Source organism: Panulirus ornatus, chromosome 2 (assembly GCF_036320965.1).
Source record: "Panulirus ornatus isolate Po-2019 chromosome 2, ASM3632096v1, whole genome shotgun sequence".
Lineage (NCBI taxonomy): Eukaryota > Metazoa > Arthropoda > Malacostraca > Decapoda > Palinuridae > Panulirus > Panulirus ornatus.
This window is the reverse complement of record NC_092225.1, coordinates 14413136-14440324: the sequence shown is the minus strand read 5'-3', so window position 1 is coordinate 14440324 and position 27189 is coordinate 14413136. Positions and strand designations below refer to the sequence as shown.

At 43.8% G+C, this 27189-nt stretch overlaps 1 protein-coding gene across 2 annotated transcripts in view; it reads left to right on the top strand.

Annotated features, from left to right (window-relative positions):
* The first annotated feature begins 12597 nt into the window (after positions 1-12597).
* Positions 12598-27189, top strand: part of LOC139753487 (apolipoprotein D-like) — a 46061-nt gene continuing 31469 nt past the window's right edge. The window contains exon 1 of one of the 2 annotated variants that reach the window (XM_071670063.1): positions 12598-12734. In XM_071670063.1, coding sequence (XP_071526164.1) covers positions 12721-12734 — 14 coding nt within the window. In that variant the 5' untranslated portion in view covers positions 12598-12720. The remainder of the gene's footprint in view (positions 12735-27189) is intronic. The other variant, XM_071670082.1, reaches the window with a different exon arrangement.

Here is a 27189-nt window from a genome sequence, read left to right as displayed (position 1 = left end):
GTGTGTGTGTATGTGCGTATGTGTGTGTGTGTGTGTGTGTGTATATATATATATATATATGTATATTATCCCTGGGGATAGGGGTGAAAGAATACTTCCCACGTATTCCTCGCGTGTCGTAGAAAGCGACTAGAGGGGACGGGAGCGGGGGGCCAGAAATCCTCCCCTCCTTGTATTAACTTTCTAAAATGGGAAACAGAAGAAGGAGTCACGCGGGGAGTGCTCATCCTCCTCGAAGGCTCAGAGTGGGGTGCCTAAATGTGTGTGGATGTAACCAAGATGTGAAAAAAGGAGAGATAGGTAGTATGTTTGAGGAAAGGAACCTGGATGTTTTGGCTCTGAGTGAAACGAAGCTCAAGGGTAAAGGGGAAGAGTGGTTTGGAAATGTCTGGGGAGTGAAGTCAGGGGTTAGTGAGAGGACAAGAGCAAGGGAAGGAGTAGCAATACTCCTGAAACAGGAGTTGTGGGAGTATGTGATAGAATGTAAGAAAGTAAATTCTCATTTAATATGGGTAAAATTGAAAGTTGATGGAGAGAGGTGGGTGATTATTGATGCATATGCACCTGGGCATGAGAAGAAAGATCATGAGAGGCAAGTGTTTTGGGAGCAGCTAAATGAGTGTGTTAGCGGTTTTGATGCACGAGACCGGGTTATAGTGATGGGTGATTTGAATGCAAAGGTGAGTAATGTGGCAGTTGAGGGAATAATTGGTATGCATGGGGTGTTCAGTGTTGTAAATGGAAATGGTGAAGAGCTTGTAGATTTATGTGCTGAAAAAGGATTGATTATTGGGAATATCTGGTTTAAAAAGCGAGATATACATAAGTATACTTATGTAAGTAGGAGAGATGGCCAGAGAGCGTTATTGGATTACGTGTTAATTGACAGGCGTGCGAAAGAGAGACTTTTGGATGTCAATGTGCTGAGAGGTGCAACTGGAGGGATGTCTGATCATTATCTTGTGGAGGCTAAGGTGAAGATTAGTATGGGTTTTCAGAAAAGAAGAGTGAATGTTGGGGTGAAGAAGGTGGTGAGAGTAAGTGAGCTTGGGAAGGAGACCTGTGTGAGGAAGTATCAGGAGAGACTGTGTACAGAATGGAAAAAGGTGAGAACAGTGGAAGTAAGGGGAGTGTGGGAGGAATGGGATGTATTTAGGGAATCAGTGATGGATTGCGCAAAAGATGCTTGTGGCATGAGAAGAGTGGGAGGTGGGCTGTTTAGAAAGGGTAGTGAGTGGTGGTATGAAGAAGTAAGAGTATTAGTGAAAGAGAAGAGGGAGGCATTTGGACGATTTTTGCAGGGAAAAAATGCAATTGAGTGGGAGAAGTATAAAAGAAAGAGACAAGAGGTCAAGAGAAAGGTGCAAGAGGGGAAAAAAAGGGCAAATGAGAGTTGGGGTGAGAGACTATCAGTAAATTTTAGGGAGAATAAAAAGATGTTCTGGAAGGAGGTAAATAGGGTGCGTAAGACAAGGGAGCAAATGGGAACTTCAGTGAAGGGCGTAAATGGGGAGGTGATAACAAGTAGTGGTGATGTGAGAAGGAGATGGAATGAGTATTTTGAAGGTTTGTTGAATGTGTCTGATGACAGAGTGGCAGATATAGGGTGTTTTGGTCGAGGTGGTGTGCAAAGTGAGAGGGTTAGGGAAAATGATTTGGTAAACAGAGAAGAGGTAGTAAAAGCTTTGCGGAAGATGAAAGCCGGCAAGGCAGCAGGTTTGGATGGTATTGCAGTGGAATTTATAAAAAAAGGGGGTGACTGTATTGTTGACTGGTTGGTAAGGTTATTTAATGTATGTATGACTCATGGTGAGGTGCCTGAGGATTGGCGGAATGCGTGCATAGTGCCATTGTACAAAGGCAAAGGGGATAAGAGTGAGTGCTCAAATTACAGAGGTATAAGTTTGTTGAGTATTCCTGGGAAATTATATGGGAGGGTATTGATTGAGAGGGTGAAGGCATGTACAGAGCATCAGATTGGGGAAGAGCAGTGTGGTTTCAGAAGTGGTAGAGGATGTGTGGATCAGGTGTTTGCTTTGAAGAATGTATGTGAGAAATACTTAGAAAAGCAAATGGATTTGTATGTAGCATTTATGGATCTGGAGAAGGCATATGATAGAGTTGATAGAGATGCTCTGTGGAAGGTATTAAGAATATATGGTGTGGGAGGCAAGTTGTTAGAAGCAGTGAAAAGTTTTTATCGAGGATGTAAGGCATGTGTACGTGTAGGAAGAGAGGAAAGTGATTGGTTCTCAGTGAATGTAGGTTTGCGGCAGGGGTGTGTGATGTCTCCATGGTTGTTTAATTTGTTTATGGATGGGGTTGTTAGGGAGGTAAATGCAAGAGTCTTGGAAAGAGGGGCAAGTATGAAGTCTGTTGGGGATGAGAGAGCTTGGGAAGTGAGTCAGTTGTTGTTCGCTGATGATACAGCGCTGGTGGCGGATTCATGTGAGAAACTGCAGAAGCTGGTGACGGAGTTTGGTAAAGTGTGTGGAAGAAGAAAGTTAAGAGTAAATGTGAATAAGAGCAAGGTTATTAGGTACAGTAGGGTTGAGGGTCAAGTCAATTGGGAGGTGAGTTTGAATGGAGAAAAACTGGAGGAAGTGAAGTGTTTTAGATATCTGGGAGTGGATCTGTCAGCGGATGGAACCATGGAAGCGGAAGTGGATCATAGGGTGGGGGAGGGGGCAAAAATTTTGGGAGCCTTGAAAAATGTGTGGAAGTCGAGAACATTATCCCGGAAAGCAAAAATGGGTATGTTTGAAGGAATAGTGGTTCCAACAATGTTGTATGGTTGCGAGGCGTGGGCTATGGATAGAGTTGTGCGCAGGAGGATGGATATGCTGGAAATGAGATGTTTGAGGACAATGTGTGGTGTGAGGTGGTTTGATCGAGTAAGTAACGTAAGGGTAAGAGAGATGTGTGGAAATAAAAAGAGCGTGGTTGAGAGAGCAGAAGAGGGTGTTTTGAAGTGGTTTGGGCACATGGAGAGAATGAGTGAGGAAAGATTGACCAAGAGGATATATGTGTCGGAGGTGGAGGGAACGAGGAGAAGAGGGAGACCAAATTGGAGGTGGAAAGATGGAGTGAAAAGGATTTTGTGTGATCGGGGCCTGAACATGCAGGAGGGTGAAAGGAGGGCAAGGAATAGAGTGAATTGGAGCGATGTGGTATACAGGGGTTGACGTGCTGTCGGTGGATTGAGTCGAGGCATGTGAGGCGTCCGGGGTAAACCATGGAAAGCTGTGTAGGTATGTATATTTGCGTGTGTGGATGTATGTATGTACATGTGTATGGGGGGGGGGGGGGTTGGGCCATTTCTTTCGTCTGTTTCCTTGCGCTACCTCGCAAACGCGGGAGACAGCGACGAGGTATAAAAAAAAAAAAAAAAAATATATATATATATATATATATATATATATATATATATATATATATATATATATATATATATATATATATATATATATATATATATACAGAGGTATAAGTTTGTTGAGTATTCCTGGGAAATTATATGGGAGGGTATTGATTGAGAGGGTGAAGGCATGTACAGAGCATCAGATTGGGGAAGAGCAGTGTGGTTTCAGAAGTGGTAGAGGATGTGTGGATCAGGTGTTTGCTTTGAAGAATTTATGTGAGAAATACTTAGAAAAGCAAATGGATTTGTATGTAGCATTTATGGATCTGGAGAAGGCATATGATAGAGTTGATAGAGATGCTCTGTGGAAGGTATTAAGAATATATGGTGTGGGAGGAAAGTTGTTAGAAGCAGTGAAAAGTTTTTATCGAGGATGTAAGGCATGTGTACGTGTAGGAAGAGAGGAAAGTGATTGGTTCTCAGTGAATGTAGGTTTGCGGCAGGGGTGTGTGATGTCTCCATGGTTGTTTAATTTGTTTATGGATGGGGTTGTTAGGGAGGTGAATGCAAGAGTTTTGGAAAGAGGGGCAAGTATGCAGTCTGTTGTGGATGAGAGAGCTTGGGAAGTGAGTCAGTTGTTGTTCGCTGATGATACAGCGCTGGTGGCTGATTCATGTGAGAAACTGCAGAAGCTGGTGACTGAGTTTGGTAAAGTGTGTGAAAGAAGAAAGTTAAGAGTAAATGTGAATAAGAGCAAGGTTATTAGGTACAGTAGGGTTGAGGGTCAAGTCAATTGGGAGGTAAGTTTGAATGGAGAAAAAGTTTGAATGGAGTAAAGTGGTTTAGATATCTGGGATTGGATCTGGCAGCGGATGGAACCATGGAAGCGGAAGTAAATCATAGGGTGGGGGAGGGGGCGAAAATCCTGGGAGCCTCGAAGAATGTGTGGAAGTCGAGAACATTATCTCGGAAAGCAAAAATGGGTATGTTTGAAGGAATAGTGGTTCCAACAATGTTGCATGGTTGCGAGGCGTGGGCTATGGATAGAGTTGTGCGCAGGAGGGTGGATGTGCTGGAAATGAGATGTTTGAGGACAATGTGTGGTGTGAGGTGGTTTGATCGAGTAAATAATGTAAGGGTAAGAGAGGTGTGTGGAAATAAAAAGAGCGTGGTTGAGAGAGCAGAAGAGGGTGTTTTGAAATGGTTTGGGCATATGGAGAGAATGAGTGAGGAAAGATTGACCAAGAGGATATATGTGTCGGAGGTGGAGGGAACGAGGAGAAGTGGGAGACCAAATTGGAGGTGGAAAGATGGAGTGAAAAAGATTTTGAGTGATCGGGGCCTGAACATGCAGGAGGGTGAAAGGCGGGAAAGAAATAGAGTGAATTGGATCGATGTGGTATACCGGGGTTGACGTGCTGTCAGTGGATTGAATCAGGGCATGTGAAGCGTCTGGGGTAAACCATGGAAAGTTGTGTGGGGCCTGGATGTGGAAAGGGAGCTGTGGTTTCGAGCATTATTGCATGACAGCTAGAGACTGAGTGTGAACGAATGGGGCCTTTGTTGTCTTTTCCTAGCGCTACCTCGCACACATGAGGGGGGAGGGGGATGGTATTCCATGTGTGGCGAGTGGCGATGGAAATGAATAAAGGCAGACAGTGTGAATTGTGTGCATGGGTATATATGTATGTGTCTGTGTGTGTTAATATATGTGTACATTGAGATGTATAGGTATGTATATTTGCGTGTGTGGACGTGTATGTATATACATGTATATGGGGGTGTGTTGGGCCATTTCTTTCGTCTGTTTCCTTGCGCTACCTCGCAAACGCGGGAGACAGCGACAAAGCAAAATAAAAATAAATAAAATATATATAGGAAGAGAGGAAAGTGATTGGTTCTCAGTGAATGTAGGTTTGCGGCAGGGGTGTGTGATGTCTCCATGGTTGTTTAATTTGTTTATGGCTGGGGTTGTTAGGGAGGTGAATGCAAGAGTTTTGGAAAGAGGGGACGATATATATATATATATATATATATATATATTTTTTTTTTTTTTTTTTTTTTTTTTTATACTTTGTCGCTGTCTCCCGCGTTTGCGAGGTAGCGCAAGGAAACAGATGAAAGAAATGGCCCAACCCCCCCCCCCATACACATGTACATACACACGTCCACACACGCAAATATACATACCTACACAGCCTTCCATGGTTTACCCCAGACGCTTCACATGCCTTGCTTCAATCCACTGACAGCACGTCAACCCCTGTATACCACATGACTCCAATTCACTCTATTTCTTGCCCTCCTTTCACCCTCCTGCATGTTCAGGCCCCGATCACACAAAATCCTTTTCACTCCATCCTTCCACCTCCAATTTGGTCTCCCTCTTCTCCTCGTTCCCTCCACCTCCGACACATATATCCTCTTGGTCAATCTCTCCTCACTCATTCTCTCCATGTGCCCAAACCATTTCAAAACACCCTCTTCTGCTCTCTCAACCACGCTCTTTTTATTTCCACACATCTCTCTTACCCTTACGTTACTTACTCGATCAAACCACCTCACGCCACACATTGTCCTCAAACATCTCATTTCCAGCACATCCATCCTCCTGCGCACATCTCTATCCATAGCCCACGCCTCGCAACCATACAACATTGTTGGAACCACTATTCCCTCAAACATACCCATTTTTGCTTTCCGAGATAATGTTCTCGACTTCCACACATTTTTCAAGGCTCCCAAAATTTTCGCCCCCTCCCCCACCCTATGATCCACTTCCGCTTCCATGGTTCCATCCGCTGACAGATCCACTCCCAGATACCTAAAACACTTCACTTCATATATATATATATATATATATATATATATATATATATATATATATATATATATATATATATATATATATATATATATATATGTATATATATATATATATATATATATATATATATATATATATATATATATATATATATATATATATATATATATATATATATATATATCGTCAACCCTGTGATTTAAGCAGTAGTTGCTCTTTCGAGCAAGATCTTGCTAGGGACGTTGTGTCATCAGATCATTTACCAGTTTTGAACCATCTTTTTGAACAGAACGAAAATATCTATCCCAAAATATTTTACCTTACCTAAAGGTTAGGTTCAGGATAATTTCATATTACGATTTTTCATGATTTCAGATAGCCTCGAAGCCCTTACCCCTAGATTTGACTTAAATAAGACTGCAGTGGGTTGGGTAATTTATTAAGAACCGTAGTGTCAGAGAATATTCTTGTAATCTGTGGTGAAAAAAAAAAAAAATTATGGGGTCGGATGCCGTCCACACACCCTTAGCGGAGAAGCGCTCGTCCGACCCGCGGCCTGGCCACCACCAGCCTCCAGCCACAAACATTGTTATCTTGCGCAACTGGCCAACCCAACAGATTCACGGTGACCCGCAAACACGATATCAATACTCCAAATAGGTTCCAGTCAACTGGCATCCATCACTAAGCATCACATCGACCGTCATTAATGTCATATGTTGGTCATGCCCGAAGGTTGGGACACAGACTACAGCTGCCACAACGCTGATGGCGGGCGACATTTTCAGGGTATGAATCATTCATTCTCTCTCAGAAAATCGCCTACATTTTGGTCTTCAGTTCCACTGTAATTAAGTAGTATATTTACGAAATGCTGAATTATAGGTTACGGGATCAGAAAGACGCCTACACTGTATGGGATTATGAGAACTTCCATTATCAAAGACTCGGGCATTTCCCGTCTAGACGTATGATTTAGATTTACTATGCTCGGCAGGTCAGATCTGTTGACCTAATGCATTAACAATATAAATGTATCAAAAGCTGTCCACTTCATCTTTCATCAGACTCCTGTAAAATAAGTATCACTTTTATGTGCACCTGTAAGTCATAATTGCACTTTTTGATATAATTTTCATGTTTTGCTTGACAATTTACCCCACCGACCTACACACTAGCATGGTCGCTGTACGCTTGCTCACTCTGCCTGTTCTTTATTTCGTCTTCCTAATTTTCCTGATCATTCTTGATATTCCATTTTATCGCACTCCAGAGGCCCTAGGGCCACGGTGCTCTGGTGTTGCCCCAGGACCCGTTTTGTAAGAGCTCCTACAGCTCTAAGGCTGGGATACACTCAGTTGCAGGGACCGGAAGGTATCCTATGAAACCAGAAGTTCTCCGGCGGTACTGTGAACCGTTTCGTCATCTACCGATGATACAGCTTAGTCATAGTTACCCTCCACTCATGCCGTAACCTTAAGTGGGCGGAGTACGATAACATCTGATCTTCAGGGTGATAACTGACACTTCCATTTCCTTCATCTGAATGGTTTATTCTCTTACCCTTTGTGTTCATCAATGTTAGTGATAATACCTTTTATAAGTATCTGCTTTTCTAGACAGTTCTATATCTACTGAACACAACCATACGACTCTTGAGTACGACGGTATACGATCCTTGGTTACAATGTACACCCGTCGTATATAAAGACATTACCTGGGATTGACCTTACTTTTAAAGGTCAGGTCAAAGACTAGGGCCTCTGGGAAATCAGGTCATGCTCAAGGATGGTACCATCCTTGTCTCCAGGGTCGTGCCATCGCGTCTCATGGGTCGTACCGTTGTTTCTTAAGAATGCTATGGTTGTTGATCAAAGATCGTGCATTCGTGTTTAAGATCCGTCCCGCCGTGTCTCAAGACACCCAGTCGAAAAGAGAAAACACATGCGAGGTTGCCTGGAGATCAGGGACGCTGTCCGCAACGAACAGAGAGATCGCCGAAGTCCGAATGACCTGATCGAAGATGGTCGTGTCACTTGGAAAGATGTTCGAACAGACATTCTGTTGATACATAAACAAGGAGTTTAAAAAGAGAGAGAGCTACTATACATGAATGAATAAAACGCTAAAAGAAAGACCACTTATACATTGATATAAGACATCTAGGTTTGCTAAACATAGACCTCTTTTAAGAGCCAATCTGAAGTTGATGTGGAGACCTTACGAAAACTTGAACTCGACCCTAAGGATTTGTTATCAAACACGGACTTCGTCCAGTCAAGAGGTATTTCCATTTTACTGCATCTGTACAGCAGTGCACTGGCCCTTACGTCCCTCACAGAGGCCAGTTCCTCAGCACATACTGGTGACCTTGATGCCCAGATGCTAGCCACGTCCCTCATCGTTAAGGCAACACATGAAACGCCACAAACACTGCTCGCGCCCCAGTAGTGCCGAGACACATACAGACACGCTCTCATAACACATGTGGCTCAAGCTCGACATGTCGGTTTATCCTCTGCGGTTGAATTCACAGGAAACTGCCGGTGTATGCTGTGTGGTGAGGGGGGGGAGGGCCGCTGTGTGGACGGAAGGTGTGCTGTGGGATGAAGGGGCCGCTGTGTGGACAGTGTGCCGTGTGGACGGAGCGTGTGATCTGTGGGGGGGGGGGGGGCGCTGTGTGGGCAGATTGTGTGCTGTGTGGACGGAGCGTGTGATGTGTGGTGGGGGGGGGGGGGGCGCTGTGTGGGCAAAGTGTGTGCTGTGCGGTGAGGGGAGCCATTGTGTGGACGGAGTGCGTGCTGTGTGGTGAGGGAGCCGCTGTGTGGACAAAAGGTGCGCTGTGTGGTGAGGGGGGAGGGGGAGGGGGAGGGCGCTGTGGACGAAAGGTGCGCTGTGTGGTGAGGGGGGGGGGAGGGCGCTGTGTGGACGAAAGGTGCGCTGTGTGGCGAGGGGGCCGCTGTGTGGACAGTGCGTACTGTGTAGTGAGGGGGCCGCTGTGTGGACAGTGCGTGCTGTGTGGTGAGGGGGCCCCTGTGTGGACAGTGGGTGCTGTGTGGTGAGGGGGGGCCGCTGTGTGGACAGTGTGTGTGCTTTGTGGCTAGCGGGTGGTTGCACTGTACGGATGTAAGCACAATAGAGATCACGTTAATATATACCAATTTGCATAATTGAGACAAATTTCATCGCGTGGCGACAGTAGACCCCTTACCACGGCACATGGTGGGCACCCGGTAACCTCTTGCCCTTCGCAGCGAAGCATCACACACACACACACACACACACACACACACACACACACACACACACACATATATATATATATATATATATATATATATATATATATATATATATATATATATATATATATATTCTTTTTTTTTTTAACTATTCGCCATTTCCCGCGTTAGCGAGGTAGCGTTTAGAACAGAGGACTGGGCCTTTTTTGGAATATCCTCACCTGGCCCCCTCTGTTCCTGAGCGGCTCTGGTTGCAATCTTGTTCTTGGACAGAACCAAATTCACTCCAAGACAAAGCTACTTTGGAAGCAGAATATAGGTCTTGAGGAACAGTGAGTGTTGCCAGGACTTAACCGTTTGAGCTGCAGAGCGTAATAAACTTATTCTTCGATGGGCATTTAGATCACGATGTAAGATATCAGGCATCGAGACTCAGAGATTCTTAAAACTAAGAAAACAAACAGGGTGGTAGGCTGTACACACCAGCCGGCGAAGGAATTACTACCCTCCTGACTAAGGAGTGTTGAAATGATGGTCTGAACCATCTTACAACCTCCGTGTTAGTAGGTTGTTGACAGCAGCCGCTTGGGGAAGTACTACCCTCCTGACGTAGGAGTGAAGTGATGGTCGGAACCAGCCTCCGTGTCAGAAGGCTGTGGACAGCAGCCGGCCAGGGAAGTACTACCCTCCTGTAGTCTTTAGGCAGAAGCCATCCCGGAAGAATTATTCCTATAACCAATTAGGAATTTAGATGCAGCTTAGAACTAGATTTAGAATGCTCCTGTAAGCATTCACTCCTACTCAAGCGTAGATGTTTACCTCGGAACCGGACGTCCGTCGTAAATCCGCTCGTACAGCACCTGTCGACCGAGTAGAAACTACGCAACTGAGCCAAACAATTTATAAACTGTTGAGAACCATCGGCAGTTACTTGCTGAATCAATGGGAGGGGGCGGCGGAAACGCTGATTTCCCGCACCTTCTCACTTTGCTCCTTCAGATACACTTCATAACCGCTGGCTCATAAGGAATATGAATATAATTTTCCTAGCGAGGACTTTTAGCAAACCCTATCGATGAGTGTGAAATACGGTCCCCCCAAACCTGGGTTAGATCTCCGTATGTCCCAGTGTTGGTATTCGTTCCTGTCCCATGATAATTAAGACCCCTGGTGAGACGTTATAGCTTTAACGTTGCATACACAATTCATGCATCAACCGTTGTCTTACGTCTGCAGAGAGAGAGAGAGAGAGAGAGAGAGAGAGAGAGAGAGAGAGAGAGAGAGAGAGAGAGAGAGAGAGAGAGAGACCAACATGCAACAAAAAACTTACACGCTTCAGTTTTCTCTTCCATTTCATACTATCCCTCCCCCTGTCCTATCGCCTCTTCCTCTCTAACCACCCAATAAGAAAAAAAATATATGATTATATTTTCCCATGTCAATGTGCCAGCGCGTAAAACTCACATTGCATTTTGTCAGTTTAAATGATGATCTGGAGCCATTTCCAGCCGTTAATCCAATCTTTTTCTTATTTTTTTCTTAACGCATTCACCTCGGCAAGACACTGAATATTCTTCTATTTTAGTTGAACACTCGTATATTACTGCTTGACATATTGTGTTCGTATATATATATATATATATATATATATATATATATATATATATATATATATATATATATATATATATATATATATATATACATATATCTTTTTTTTCCAAAAGAAGGAACAGAGAAGGGGGCCAGGTGAAGATATTCCCTCAAGGGCCCAGTCCTCTGTTCTTAACGCTATCTCGCTATCGCGGGAAATGGCGAATAGTATGAAAGAATATATATATATATATATATATATATATATATATATATATATATATATATATATATATATATATATATATTCCTATGAGTCCACGGGGAAAATGAAACACGATAAGTTCCCAAGTGCACTTTCGTGTAATAATCACATCACCAGGGGAGACACAAGAGAGAAATATAAGTCAGTTGATATACATCGAAGAGACAAAGCTAGGACGCCATTTGGTAAACATGTGATTGTCCAATCTCGATAATGTAACTTTACAAAAGCGCTTGAAGCCGTATTTCCATTTCCTTGTGGTTTTCCCTGCATTGTTTGTACACTCATTATTGTATACTTTTTGCATATATTCTCATCTATGTTTGTTCGTATCAGTTTCAGAATGGTCCACAAACTTGAACTTATCCTTTACGTTTTCTTCACTGCCATTTTCTGTCCTCAAAGGCTCCCTCGTAAGCGATATGCATTTTGCTTGTTGTTATGCTCATAACTTGGCTGCTCGATTCCTGGTTCACCGAATTCCATCAAGTTTTCTGCCCATCTGTAGGCCATATTTAGGTCTTACTGTATCTTTTTCTCATACTTGTCTCCTGACATTCTCAGCTTACCATGGTGTCATCTGCAAAACATCTCGCCATGTTTACTTTTATTTTTTCTGTTCCTGTCAGCTATGTCATGATTACAAACTACCGAAGCTACTAATTCAGTTCCCTGTGGTACCCCTGACAGAACATCGTCTTTGAATTTTATTTGTTAGATCAAATCTCTTTGGAGAGAGAGAGAGAGAGAGAGAGAGAGTAGGTTAAAAAGTAACTTGTGATTGGTCTGAGTTGGAACTTTACGTTAAGTCTGGTCTCCTGGTAAGTTAAACAGGTTAAACTGGGCTTAAGTTAATGTTTATGCGACGTTACCCACAAGTGAGTGACCTGACTCGTCAAAGGTCTTGCCGTCATACTCACGGGTAGTCAGTCATCAATGATCGTATGGGCGTGCTCAAGAAATCATATTTTATTTCTTTGAGCTAAAATGCAAAGATTCGTTTAGTTTATTAAATTAACCAAAGTAAAGCACGTGAGGTATATTACGCGATACGTTAAACTAGCAACAAACAAATTCGTCCGTCTCCCTCAGGTTACCCCCGAGGCTCCCTCCTTCAAAACATGTCACACACAATTTGTGGGTCTTATTATTCTCGCTCGCTCATTAGTCTGCTTTCTAATTTCTTTGTAGTTTTAGCAATCAATTCAAGCCTTTATTCTTTTCCCAGAGATTATTTTGAAGAGAAACAATATGGTGCAGTAAATGCTAAATTTAGTTCCCATCAAGTATTAGTGTTCGTTAACGGCTGTTGTCGCCACCGAACTTTCACTACTGGAAGTACTCAGTAACTTTGGTTGTGTCGGTGTAGGAGCGAGTTCCGCTAGGAAAGGGTGTACAGCTAAGTATAGCCGGAAGTCTACTGGCCCACGTTATGATGTTTTACAGGTGAGTATTAGTTTGTTTGGTTAGTAACGTGCTTGTGTATTATCCCAAGGGGTCAGGAATGTTATTGGAAAACGTATGAGACATGAGATAGACATAGCCGGTGTGATGAGAGAGGGAGAGTCAGCCAGTGGACGTCATTAGTGTTGGTAATGTGAGGTCTCAGGCCACCGGATACTCTCCATTGTGCCGTAGGTGACTCACCCGAGCTATGACCTTACCCTCTTGCACTGTGTATTGTGTGTGTGTGTGTGTGTGTTTACAAGTCAGTCACCCTAACCCCAATGCACACACACACACACACACACACACACACACAACAAAAAACGCGAAAAGTTTTAGAAGCAAAAAGTAATCTTGATGAAGCATTAGAAAAATATAAAAGCATACGTATGTACGTACCTACATGCACTATACAGATATACATATTTACGTAAAATTATCTTTTACATAGAAGTAAAACACTCTTGCAGTCTATACATGTATTTACTTAACTTCGGAATATATGATTGCCGACTGCTGGGTGGTCACTGAACCAGTGATTATTACGCGCTAATTGTACCCGCCTGCAATAATCATTCGTGTTTTTTATCCGCCATGATTTTGTGTTTGTGTGTGTATGTGTATATACATACCATACCATGGAAGCGGAAGTGGATCATAGGGTGGGGGAGGGGGCGAAAATTCTGGGAGCCTTGAAGAATGTGTGGAAGTCGAGAACATTATCTCGGAAAGCAAAAATGGGTATGTTTGAAGGAATAGTGGTTCCAACAATGTTGTATGGTTGCGAGGCGTGGGCTATGGATAGAGTTGTGCGCAGGAGGATGGATGTGCTGGAAATGAGATGTTTGAGGACAATGTGTGGTGTGAGGTGGTTTGATCGAGTGAGTAACGTAAGGGTAAGAGAGATGTGTGGAAATAAAAAGAGCGTGGTTGAGAGAGCAGAAGAGGGTGTTTTGAAGTGGTTTGGGCACATGGAGAGAATGAGTGAGGAAAGATTGACCAAGAGGATATATGTGTCGGAGGTGGAGGGAACGAGGAGAAGAGGAAGACCAAATTGGAGGTGGAAAGATGGAGTGAAAAAGATTTTGTGTGATCGGGGCCTGAACATGCAGGAGAGTGAAAGGAGGGCAAGGAATAGAGTGAATTGGAGCGATGTGGTATACCGGGGTTGACGTGCTGTCAGTGGATTGAATCAAGGCATGTGAAGCGTCTGGGGTAAACCATGGAAAGCTGTGTAGGTATGTATATTTGCGTGTGTGGACGTAAGTATATACATGTGTATGGGGGGGGGGGGGTTGGGCCATTTCTTTCGTCTGTTTCCTTGCGCTACCTCATTCCATATATATAATATATATATGTATATAAATTTTATTTTATCTAATCGCTGTTCCCGCGTCAGCGAGTTAGCGCCATGAGACAGACGAAGACGAAGACGAAGAATGGCCCATCCTCTCATATACACATATACGAATATAGTGCATATGAAAGCGCACTTCCATATCACTTAAAAACCTCCAGCAGCCAGGATCGAACGCGGACCATTTGTGTAGTAGGCGTGAGCATTACCACTAGGCTTTGATCGCCCCCTGAGAAGGAAATGACTATTCGAATACTATGTACTCGGATACCCTTCGTCTCACGTTGGTGAACATCGGGGTCTCTACCAACGTGAGACGAAAGATATTCGAGTATATAGTATTCGAATAGTCATTTCTTTATTAGGGGCGATCATAGTCTAGCGGTGGTGCTCCCGCCTGCCACGTAGGAGTCCCGGGTTCGATCATGGCTGTTGGAGGTTTGTATGTTACATGGAAGTGCGCGTTCACATGCACAATATTCCTATACATATACCTCCGTGTTGTACAGTTAGGTTCTGTAAAATGCTATCTGCTGCTTGTGTGAACCTGATGAGAAATGACCTGTGGAGGCCCCGTTGTTCACCGACGTGAGACGAATGGTATTCGAGTACATAGTATTCGAATAGTCATTTCTCTAGGGGCGATCATAGCCTAGCTGTAATGCTAACGCCTGCCACGTAGGGGTCTCGGGTTCGATCTTGGTTGTTGGAGGTTTGTATGTTATATACACATATATATGCATAAACGCCCATACACGCACATATATACATGCATATACATAAACTTACACAGACATATATACACATGTGCGTATTCATACTTTCTTGCGTTCATTCATTCTTGGTGCTCCCTCGCCCCAGTGGAAACAGCAGTACTACTCCCTGCTTCATCGAGGTAGCACAAGGAAAAGACAAAAAAGGCCACATTTGTTTACTCTCAGTCTTTATGTCATACGTAATGCACCGAAACCACAGCTCCCAATCCACATCCAGGCCCCACAAAACTTTCCCTGGTTCACCCAAGATGTTTCACATGCCCTGGTTCAGTCCATTGATATCACGTTGACCCCAGTATACAACATCGTTCCAATTCACTCTGTTCCTTGCACGCCTCTCACCCTCCCGTATTTTCAGGCCCCGATCGCTCAGAATGTTTTTCACTCCATCCTTCTACCTCTAATTTGGTCTTCCGCTTCCCCTTGATCATTCCACCTCTGACACATATATGTCAATCATTCGTCACTCATTCTCCATACACACCCTCTTCTGCTCTCGACCACACTCTTTATTTCCACATATCTCTCTTCCCGTTTCATTACTTGATCAAACCACCTCATACCACATATTGTCCTAAAACATTTCATTACAACACTTCCACCCTCCTCCGTACAACCCTATCTATGTATTGCCCATGCCTTGCAACCATATAACATTGTTGGAATTACTATTCCCTCAAACATACCCATTTTTGTTCTCCGAGATAACGTTCGTTCCTTCTTCACATTCTTCATCGCTTCCAGAACCTTCGCCCCCTCCCCCACCCTGTGACTCACTTCCGCTTCCATGGTTCCATTCGCCGCTAAATTCACTCCCAGATATCTAAAACATTTCACCTCCATTTTTTCTCCATTCACACTTTCATCCTTTCTCATCTTGGTTACATCCACACACATTCAGACCCCAATCTGAGCCTTCGAGGAGGATGAGCGCTTCCGCTTGACTCCTGTCTCCCTTTTTAGAAATTGAAATACAAGGAGGGGAGGGTTTGCAGCCCCCAGCTTCCGCCCCCTTTAGTCGCCTACGACACGCGTAGAGTACGTGAGTATTCTTTCTCCCGTCCCCAGATATATATATATATATATATATATATATATATATATATATATATATATATATATATATATATATAACAGACAAAGCGTAAACAATTATATCGGTGGTTAAAGTCACCCACACACACCACACACACACACCCACACACACATATCGTCTAACATGAGTGGATTTGGCCAAGACGAACTGGCCAGCAGTGGTCATATACCTCCGTGTTTGTACCGCAAGGTTCTTTAAAATGGTAGCTGTTGGTAATATGAGCCTGATGGGATTTGACCGGTGTAAACCCCTTTGCTCATAAATGTTAGAAGAAGGGTATTCGATTTCTTGTATAGTCATTTTCCTATTAGGGACGATCTTAGCCGAGCGGTTAGCGTTCCCGTCTACCACGCAAAAAATCCTGGGTTCGTATCCTGCCTGTTGGAGGATATTATATGTTCTATGAAAATGCGCGTTCATATGCACTATATCCGTGTTCGTATACCTCTGCATTTGTACAGTAAGTATCTGTAAAATGCTAGCTGATGGTAATGTGAGCCTGATGGGATTTCACCGGTGTAGAACCTGTTGCTCATAGCTATAAGTGACACGAAAGGTATTCGGTTACTTGTAATCGCACATATATTTCCATATCAGGGGCCATCACAGTCGAGCATTTGTGTTCCCGACTCCCACTCGAAAAGTCCTGGGTTCGAATACTGGCTTTTGGAGGGTATTATTTGTTCTATGAAAGTTCGCGTTCATATGCCCTATATTCGTGTTCATATACGTCTGTGTTTGTACAGTACGGTTCAAACACTGCTGGTAATATGAGCCTGATGGGATTTGACCGGTGTGTACAGCTTTGCACATGTGAGAAGAAAAGTATTCGATTACTTGTAATCGAAGTCATTTCCCTATTAGAGGCGATCGTAGCCGAGCGGGTAACGTTTCTGACTCACGCAAAAGGTTTTGGGTTAGAATCTGGCTGTTGGAGTATTATGTGACTATGAACGTACGCGTTCTTTTGCACTATATTTGTGTTCATGTACCTCCGCGTTTTTACAGTAGCTTTCTGTAAAATGCTAGCTGCTGGTACTGTGAACTTGATGTGATTTGACCGGTGTAGGACCCGTTACTCATGGATGTGATAAGAAGGTATTCGATTATGTTTGAACGAATAGTAATTTCTTGATTCGGGGCAGTTATAGCTGAGCTGCTAGCGTTGCCGATTACCACACAAAAAGTAATGTGTTCGAATCCTGGCTTATGGAGGGTATTATTTGTTTTATGAAAGTGCGCATTCGTATACACTATATTCGTGTTTATATACGTCTGTGTTTGTTCGGTAAAATTCAGTAAAATGCTAGCTGCTGGTGATGTGAGCCTGATGGGATTTGACCACTGTCTACCGTTTTGCTCATGGATGTGAAACGAAAGGTATTCGATGACTTGTAATCGAATTGTCATTTCTTTATTAGGGGCGATGACCGCCGAGCTATTAACGTTTCTGACTACCACGCAAAAAGTTTTGGGTCCGAATCCTTGCCGCTGGAGGGTATTGTGTTCTATGAAAGCGCGTTCGTATGCCCTATATTCGTGTTCATATACCTCCGCATTTGTATGGTAAGGTTCTGTATAATGCTGCCTGTTGGTAATGTGAGGTTGATGGGATTTGGCTGGTGTAGAACCCGTTGCTCATGGATGTGAGACGAAGAGTATTCGATTCTTTATAAACGAATAGTCGTTTTCCTATTAGAGGTGGTCATAGCCGAGCTGTTAGCTTTGCCGATTATTACGCTAAAGGTACTGGGTTCGAATCCTGGCTGCTGGAGGGTATTATGTGTTCTATGAAAAATGCGTTTCATATGCACTATGTACTTGTTCTTATGCGTCTGTGTTTTAACAGTAAGGTTCAGTATAATACTAGCTGCTGGTAGTGTGAACCTGATGGGATTTGACCGGTGCATACAAGGGCCCTTTCCTCATGGAAGTGAGACGAAAGGGATTCGATTACTTGTAATCGAAGTCATTTCGCTATTATTTACAATCATAACCGAACGGTTAACGTTTCTGACTTCCATGCAGGTCCTGGATTCGATTCCTGGCTATGAAAGTGCGCGGTCGTGTCCACTATATTCGTGTTCATATACCTGTGTTTATATAGTAAGGTTCAGTAAAATGCTACCTCCTGGTAATGTGAGCTTGATTGGATTTGACCGGTGTTGACCCTGTAGCTCATGGATGTGAGACGAAGGGTATTCGATTATTTATAAACAAACAGTCATTTCCCTTTAAGGGGCGTTCATAGCCTAGAAGTTAGCGTTCCTGAGTACCACGCAAAAAGTCCTGGGGTCGAACCTGGGTGTAAGAGGGTATTATGTGTCCTATGAAAGTGAGCGTTCGTATGAACTATATTCTTGTTCATATACCTTCGTTTGTACAGTAAGGTTCTGTAAAATGCTAGCTGCTGATAATGTGAGCCTGATGGGATTTGACCGGTGATACGAAAGGTATTCGATTACTTGTAAGACAATAGTCATGTTTTTATTAGGGGCTATCATAGCCGAGAGATTAGTGTTCCCGACTACCACACAAAAGATCCCGGGTTCGAATATTAGCTGTTGCAGGGCAGTAATTGTTTTATGAAAGTGCGCGTTCATATGCACTATATTCGTGTTCATATATCTCCGCGATTGTACAGTAAACTTTTGTGAAATGTCTAGTTGATGGTTATGTGAATCTGATGGGATTTTACCGTTGTAGACCCCGCTCTTCATAGATGCGAGACGAATGGTATTCGATTACTTGTAGTCGAAAAGTCATTTCCCTATTACGGGCGATCATTGCCAAGGGGTAAGTGTTCCAGACTACCAAACAAAAGGTCCTTCGTTCATATGCACTATATTCGTGATTCGTGTTCATATACCTCTGTTTGTACAGTAAGAGTAAAATGCTAGCTGCTGGCAGTGTGAGCCTCATGGGATTTGACCGGTGTAGACCCCTTTGCTCAAGGATGTAAGACGTAGGGTATTCGATTACTTTTAATCGAGTATATATTTCCCTACTAGGGACCATCATAGCCTAGAGGTTAACGTTCCTGACTACCACGCAAAAGGTCCTGGGTTCGAATACTGTCTGTTGGACGGTATTATATTTTCTGTGAAAGTGCCCATTCATATGCACTACATCCGTATTCATATACTTCCGCGTTTGTATAGTAAGGTTCTGTAAAAGGCTAGCTGCTGGTAATGTGAGGTTGATGGGATTTGACCGGTGTATACTCCTTTTGTCATGGATGTGCGATGAAGGGTTTTCGATTATTTGTAATCGAACAGTCATTTCCTTATTAGGTGCCATTATAGCCGAGCGGTTAACGTTCCCGACTTACCAAACAAATGGTCCTGGGTTCCAATCCTGACTGTGGGAGGGTATTATATGTTTTATGAAATTGCTCGTTCACATGCATATTCATGTGTGTGTGTGTGTGTGTGTATGTGAAAATAATAGAAATTTGAGATAGAGGATTTTCCATAGAGAAAAATTTTAAGAAGTAGTCGAGGATGTGTAGATCAGGTGCTTTGGTTTGAAGGATGTGTGTGACAGATACTTAGAAAAACAGATGATTTGTATGTAGCATAATTTATGGATCTGGAGAAGGCATATGATATGGTTGATAGAGATGCTTTGTGGAATTTCTTAAGTGTATATGGTGTGTGAGGCAATCTGCTAGAAGCAGTGAAAGAGTTTTTACCATGGATGTAAGACATGTGTTCGAGTAGGAAGAGAGGAGTGCGATTGGTTCCCAGTGAAGTTCAGTCTGCGGCATGGGTGTATGATGTCCCCATGGTTGTTTAGTTTGTTTATGGATGGGGTGGTTAGGGAGGTAAATGCAAGAGTTTTGGAGAGAGAGGTGAGTATGTAGCCGCTGTGGATGAGAGGAGTCTGGAATTGAGTTATTTGTTGTCCGCCGATGATACAGCACTGGTGGCTGATTCAAGTGAGAAACTGCAGTTGATGACTGAGTTTGGAAAAGTGTGTGAAAGAAACTTGAGAGTGAATGTGAATACGAGCAAGGTTATTAGCTTCAGCAAGGTTGAGGGACAAGTTAGTTAGGATGTAAGTTTGAATGGAGAAAAATTGGAGGAAGTGAAGTGATTTAGATATTTGGGAGTGGATTTGGCAGCGAATGGTACCATGGGAGCGGAAGTGAGTCACAGGGATGGGGGAGGGAGCGATGAAGAATGTGTAGGTAGGAGAGAACGTTATCTCGGAGAGCGAAAATGGGTATGTTTGAATGAACAGTTCCAACATTATATGGTTGCGACGCATGGGCTAAATTCAGGGTTGTACGGAGGAGGGTGGATGTGTTAGAAATGAAATGTTTGAGGACAGTATGTGGTGTGAGGTGGTTTGATGTATAAGAATTGAAAGGGTAAGAGAGATGTGTGGAAATAAAGAGTGGTTGAGTGAGCAAAAGAGGGCGTGTTGAAATGGTTTGGACATAAGGAGAGAATGAGTGAGGAGAGGTTGACAAAGAGGATATATGAGACAGGGGGAACAAGAAGTGGAGGACCAAATCGAGGTTGAAGGATGGAGTGAAAAGGATTTTGAGCGATCTGGGCCTGAACATATAGGAGGGTGAGAGGCGTGCACGGAATAGATTGAAGTGGAATAATGTGGTATACCGGGGTCGACGTGTTGTCAATGGACTGAACCAAGGCATGTGAAACGTCTGGAGTAAACCAAGGAAAGTTCTGTGGGGCCTGGATGTGGATAGGGAGCTGTGGTTTCGGTGCATTACATATGACAGCTAAAGACTGAGTGTGAACGAACGTGGTCCTTTTCGTCTGTCTTCCTGGCGCCACCTCGCTAAAGCAGGGGGTTGTAATGTTTCCTGTAAGGCGGGGTAGCGACAGGAAAGGATGAAGGCAAGTGTAGATATGTATATGTATATGCATGTATATGTGCGTGTATGGGCGTTTATATATATATATATATATATATTTATATATATATATATATATATATATATTTTTTTTTTTTTTTTTATACTTTGTCGCTGTCTCCCGCGTTTGCGAGGTAGCGCAAGGAAACAGACGAAAGAAATGCCCCCCCCCCCCCCCATACACATGTACATACGTCCACACACGCAAATATACATACCTACACAGCTTTCCATGGTTTACCCCAGACGCTTCACATGCCTTGATTCAATCCACTGACAGCACGTCAACCCCTGTATACCACATCGCTCCAATTCACTCTATTCCTTGCCCTCCTTTCACCCTCCTGCATGTTCAGGCCCCGATCACACAAAATCTTTTTCACTCCATCTTTCCACCTCCAATTTGGTCTCCCTCTTCTCCTCGTTCCCTCCACCTCCGACACATATATCCTCTTGGTCAATCTTTCCTCACTCATTCTCTCCATGTGCCCAAACCATTTCAAAACACCCTCTTCTGCTCTCTCAACCACGCTCTTTTTATTTCCACACATCTCTCTTACCCTTACGTTACTCACTCGATCAAACCACCTCACACCACACATTGTCCTCAAACATCTCATTTCCAGCACATCCATCCTCCTGCGCACATCTCTATCCATAGCCCACGCCTCGCAACCATACAACATTGTTGGAACCACTATTCCTTCAAACATACCCATTTTTGCTTTCCGAGATAATGTTCTCGACTTCCACACATTTTTCAAGGCTCCCAAAATTTTCGCCCCCTCCCCCACCCTATGATCCACTTCCGCTTCCATGGTTCCATCCGCTGACAGATCCACTCCCAGATATCTAAAACACTTCACTTCCTCCAGTTTTTCTCCATTCAAACTCACCTCCCAATTGACTTGACCCTCACCCCTACTGTACCTAATAACCTTGCTCTTATTCACATTTACTCTTAACTTTCTTCTTCCACACACTTTACCAAACTCAGTCACCAGCTTCTGCAGTTTCTCACATGAATCAGCCACCAGCGCTGTATCATCAGCGAACAACAACTGACTCACTTCCCAAGCTCTCTCATCCCCAACAGACTTCATACTTGCCCCTCTTTCCAGGACTCTTGCATTTACCTCCCTAACAACCCCATCCATAAACAAATTAAACAACCATGGAGACATCACACACCCCTGCCGCAAACCTACATTCACTGAGAACCAATCACTTTCCTCTCTTCCTACACGTACACATGCCTTACATCCTCGATAAAAACTTTTCACTGCTTCTAACAACTTGCCTCCCACACCATATATTCTTAATACCTTCCACAGAGCATCTCTATCAACTCTATCATATGCCTTCTCCAGATCCATAAATGCTACATACAAATCCATTTGCTTTTCTAAGTATTTCTCACATACATTCTTCAAAGCAAACACCTGATCCACACATCCTCTACCACTTCTGAAACCGCACTGCTCTTCCCCAATCTGATGCTCTGTACATGCCTTCACCCTCTCAATCAATATATATATATATATATATATATATATGAGTGGATAGGACTTTCTTCGTCTGTTTCCTGGCGCTACCTCGCTGACGCGGGAAGCGACGATCATGTATAATTATATAATGAATACAGTAAAGGTTTGACATGAGTGTATATGAGTTTAATAATTGGAGGAAAATGTTTGGAAGCATTTGGGAGGGGGTGTATTGGAGGGTTCTCGGGAGTTTGATGAGGGAGGTAAAGCTACGTGAAGAGAGGGAAGGGAGGAACATGGTAAAGGTCCTGATGCTCAACCCCTCTCCACTCTCCAGGCTGGTAAGCCTTTAAAGCCAAGAGGAAGTGAACCCCACTCAGCAGGTACAGGGGCCTACCTAATGGTCAGACACCATGTGTTTGGTTGTATGGGCTTTAGGCCTATCAAGTACCAGGGTCATCACACGGCCCATCAGGTCCAGGTCAGTACCTGATGGTCGGGGATCACGTGGTTGGTCGTTTAAGCCTTTAGGCCTAACAGCTACTACGGTTACTAAGGCGATCAGAGTTAAAGATTATTCGCGTTTATAACTAAGAGCTGTGGAGCTGATGCAGGGGCGGCCTTGGGCGCCTTATGTTTTATTTGTTAAATCTGTATTATAAGGTACTCTCATTGCAGCTTCATGGACAAGGCTAAGTGAAACTGAAATCTGAAATGTATGACTTGCTTAAAGGTTATCGTTTTAAGGCTTTAGGGCCTACCATTGGTCGAAGGTAAATGAGTCTTGGACTGGTAATACATTCGGGAACTTGTTCCTGTACAATTAGCTTCAAAAATTTAATGAAAAAAATATTAGGAGAAAACGTGTGCCTTCGTTCACGTAATTTGATTTCATTACTCTTCATCCTTACGCTCGTAGGGCAAAGGAACTTTAAAGAAAGATTAATCGTAAGCAGTGCAGATGAATATCTTAAAGTATTCCATTGATCAAGACTGGATTATAATTAAAGGAACAACAACATAGGCAGAAGAACACCTAAGGAAGAGAAAAACTTGCCTCCAGTTCCACCTAGATCGCCTGGAGGAAAGATCAAGGACGGTTGTCGAGGTCATTACTTGAGGTATCAGTCGGATCATAAAGGATTCAGATCCTGTATAAAGAACGTGGCCTTGTGGGTGTCACGCGTTACGTGCTGGTAAGAGTGTACAGAAACACTCGACGAGCCACTTGAGATGTTCAAGCACTCGGTAGAAAAAGGAATGGGTTCCTTGTTACAGGAAAGAATGCAGTTATGCCAGTTTCATAGGAAGGTAGTTAAAAAAAATCTACATACCAGTGTCACTGACAAGCACATTCTGCATGCTGCTGGAAAAGATAATCAGGAAGGAAATGGATAAATGTTTACGAGGCCGAGTACTTAGCAACATGGGTTCAGGCGGAAATGGTTCTTGATAAATTCCGGCTTTTTCTCGGCTTCGACAGCTTAAAAATAGCTCCGGTGGATGGGAGTAGATGTTACATGTACGAAGATACCTTCCGAGGCTTTGCACATCTCACCAGTGGTGTTTCAGAGGGCTTAGTCCTGGGGACTGCTCTTAATTTCCGTGTATTTGATTTGCTGTGCGACATCAAGTTGTTCCTAAATGTAGGTCGGCAGGTGACTCTAGAATTATGAGAAAAATAACGGAACACCCACAATGATACTTGGATAACTTCCAGTATTGGTCAGATTTATGGGTGATGGAATTCAAACCAAAAGTCGAACTTTGATTTTATCTGAAGAGGACCCAGTTATAGGAATCCTTATATGAAAAAGATTTTGATGTTTGATACTTCCTGCAACTGTTCCAAGAGGGCGCCAAGAGAATTGTCAAGAATGTAACCTTATGTACTCGTGACTGTCAAAATTACTTTCGTGACCAAGGAGATGGTAAGAAGACTTACAGTTTAAGTTAGACTCGAACCGAGCTTCGCCATCCCATCTAGAGATGGATAGAATCGATGTAGTGGGTTAATTGAATAGCCAGCAACAGGAAAAAGGAAAATAACAAGCTGGGAAGCTAGGCTGCACGGTGAGGTGAACGAACGTCCCAAAACTTGCGACATTGCACTTAAATTCCTTAATGGATCTGATGATGTCGAGTGGAGGAGGAACAGCGAGCCCTCTGGAACGGAAGAGGGGATGGACAAAAGCACACCACAGGAAACAGAAGACAGGAAGAGGGTGGAACGGTGCGTAGGAATACGTCAACTGTAACAGAGAAGGGATCACGTTGAACCATCTTAGGATATAGTCAATATAAGGGCTAAAAAAGCATAAGAAACTATAATAGAAAAATAAGACTTTTAATTGATAAAGGTCCCAGTGGTGTTGACCCCCCACCCCCCCCGTGTGCATAAATTACCACACATATATATGCACACGCGGACAGACACGAGTTCCTGACAACACATTATCTAATACCATGTTAACAAACGCACTAATGGGGTTCAATTATCTTAATCTGTGCAGAATGATGGGGTGATGTGTCACTGTGGTGACGTGGACCCCTGGACGTCACCCCACGCAGACTGGGGCAGGAGGACCCTTTGTCTCCCTTTGTTCAGTGGCTGGTCATGTGTCTCTGTGTATGTCGCTGTCTGTCTGGCTCGAAGACCGTGTTCTTTATAATACTGACGAACCATAACTCCCTGTTTGTGGTCTAGTCTTCTTAAAACGTGTAGAAATACGAGTTGAATTTTGTGTGTGTGTGTGTGTGTGTGTGTGTGAGAGAGAGAGAGAGAGAGAGAGAGAGAGAGAGAGAGAGAGAGAGAGAGAGAGCATCTGGCTATTTCAGTTGACATTCTCCCATTTGTCGAGACTACCGCATAACTCACACCGTTAATGCCAGCAGCGCCCAGTGTTTCCGAGCGGTCACCCACCCAAGAGCTAACCAGACCCTGTGTTGCTCGACTTCTCTGATGAGAAGAGCGGTGTTTCCAACCTGATACGGAGAGAGAGAGAGAGAGAGAGAGAGAGAGAGAGAGAGAGAGAGAGAGAGAGAGAGAGAGAGAGAGATTCTCTTCCTCTAATATACATGACGTGTGTGTGTGTGTGTGTGTGTGTGTGTATCATCATGTGGAGATGACCTTCCCGTGGCATCACACCACCTTGATACTTCTCAAACATCAACAAATACACACCACTAAGTCAGGGAGGTTGAGTCCAGGCTCACGCACCAAAGGGAAAGTCTTCATCACCCTAGAACTCCACCGTCATCCTTTTAACACTTGACACATATGGATCCAACCTGCATCCTCCCGTCACCCTGACCGGCCGGCCAGTCGCTCACACTCCATTCTAGGTATCACATGTGACACATGACGTTCACTCCCTTCCTCCTACCCCCCCCCTGCGCGCGCGCGCGCACACACACACACACACACACACACACACACACCACGAACATTAACACAAAGACCATAAACATACTAAACGCCCTCGAAACGCGTACCAGTTCCAGATTTGGACTAGAAAAAGAACCAATTTACTATCCAAATAAATATTCTGCTCCACCCTAAACTACACCTCACCCGCCTGTTCGTCCACTCTGTCGAAAGCAAATATAACAAGGCTGCAAACCACACAAAAACAGTGCACTCAGACCAGTCACTGGTTGCCTGGCGGCCTCATACATCAAGCACCTACACGATGAAACAAAAATACTTTCAGTATAATCTCACCTCAGTATGCTTGGCACTCCTCTTTCAAACAGCACCAAACCCCTCCCATTCAAAAGCAGTCCACATTCAACCACAGTCCTTCAGGTGAGAATACAAACCTTCCTCAAGCTTCATGCTTCAGCAAGTAGATCTACCCTCCCTCTACCTCCCTCAACAAACACGACATTGAAGAAACAAATACACACCGACAGCATTAAACAAACCGCCCTCCCGACTTAGTATGAAACACCAGTGCGCCACACATCCAGTGGAAGCTGCACTTCCTAGCCTTGTACAACTTGACCTTTCTCGTCTGTATTCTGGACATCAACTTTCTCTTCAGCAGAGCAAACACTGGTTCAACCCGCCACAAGATCCTTCCCCCTTCCCCCTTCATGCCCTCACACGGAAGACAATGAACGCCAACTCCTCAGCTGTACCGCGTTCACCCCACACGAGAGTTCAGGAATGAACACCTCTCCGTTAGGGCAACAAACCTGAGTCTTACATATTAGGCATCTTTCCCGGTGCATCCCAGGTTATAAATTTGAACCATATGACAGTGAATTTATGATTTCCGTCATAAGGATGAGATGGGGCTTAAACTATGGTATAGGTCATAGGGTGATAACCAGTATGGTAAGTCTGGTGTGTGTGTGTCTGTACGTAGGGGTGGGGAGAGGATGGAATGTGGGGGTGGAGGGTAGGGCAGGGTAATTGTCAGGTAGTTATCCCAGTCTAGGGTCAGGTGATGTGACCTCACTCAGTCGCCCTAAAATCGCAAGGGAATCCATTCTGCACGGTTAATAACATTCCTCTGACCTCTACGGGGAAGAGCTTCCGTGGGGTTCGTTGGTCAGCCTGGCGGTGGACAGACTTGACTCTCCTCTGGAGGAACAATGACCGATTGTATGTTGATGGCGAGGGCTGTGTCACGTAGGTTGGACAGCTTCCAACACTCAGCAGGCGACGCTTATCCATACTTGATGAGTTGTTAGCGATGTTCCCTTTTATGATACCGATACTGAGGGGTCATGGATTGCATCCTTCCTGATGTAACGTTTTCGGTCCTCTCTTCTTCAGGTGGGTTTTGGTAACGCGACGTCCCAGGCCCCACAGACCTTTTCATAGTTTATCCCAGACGTTTC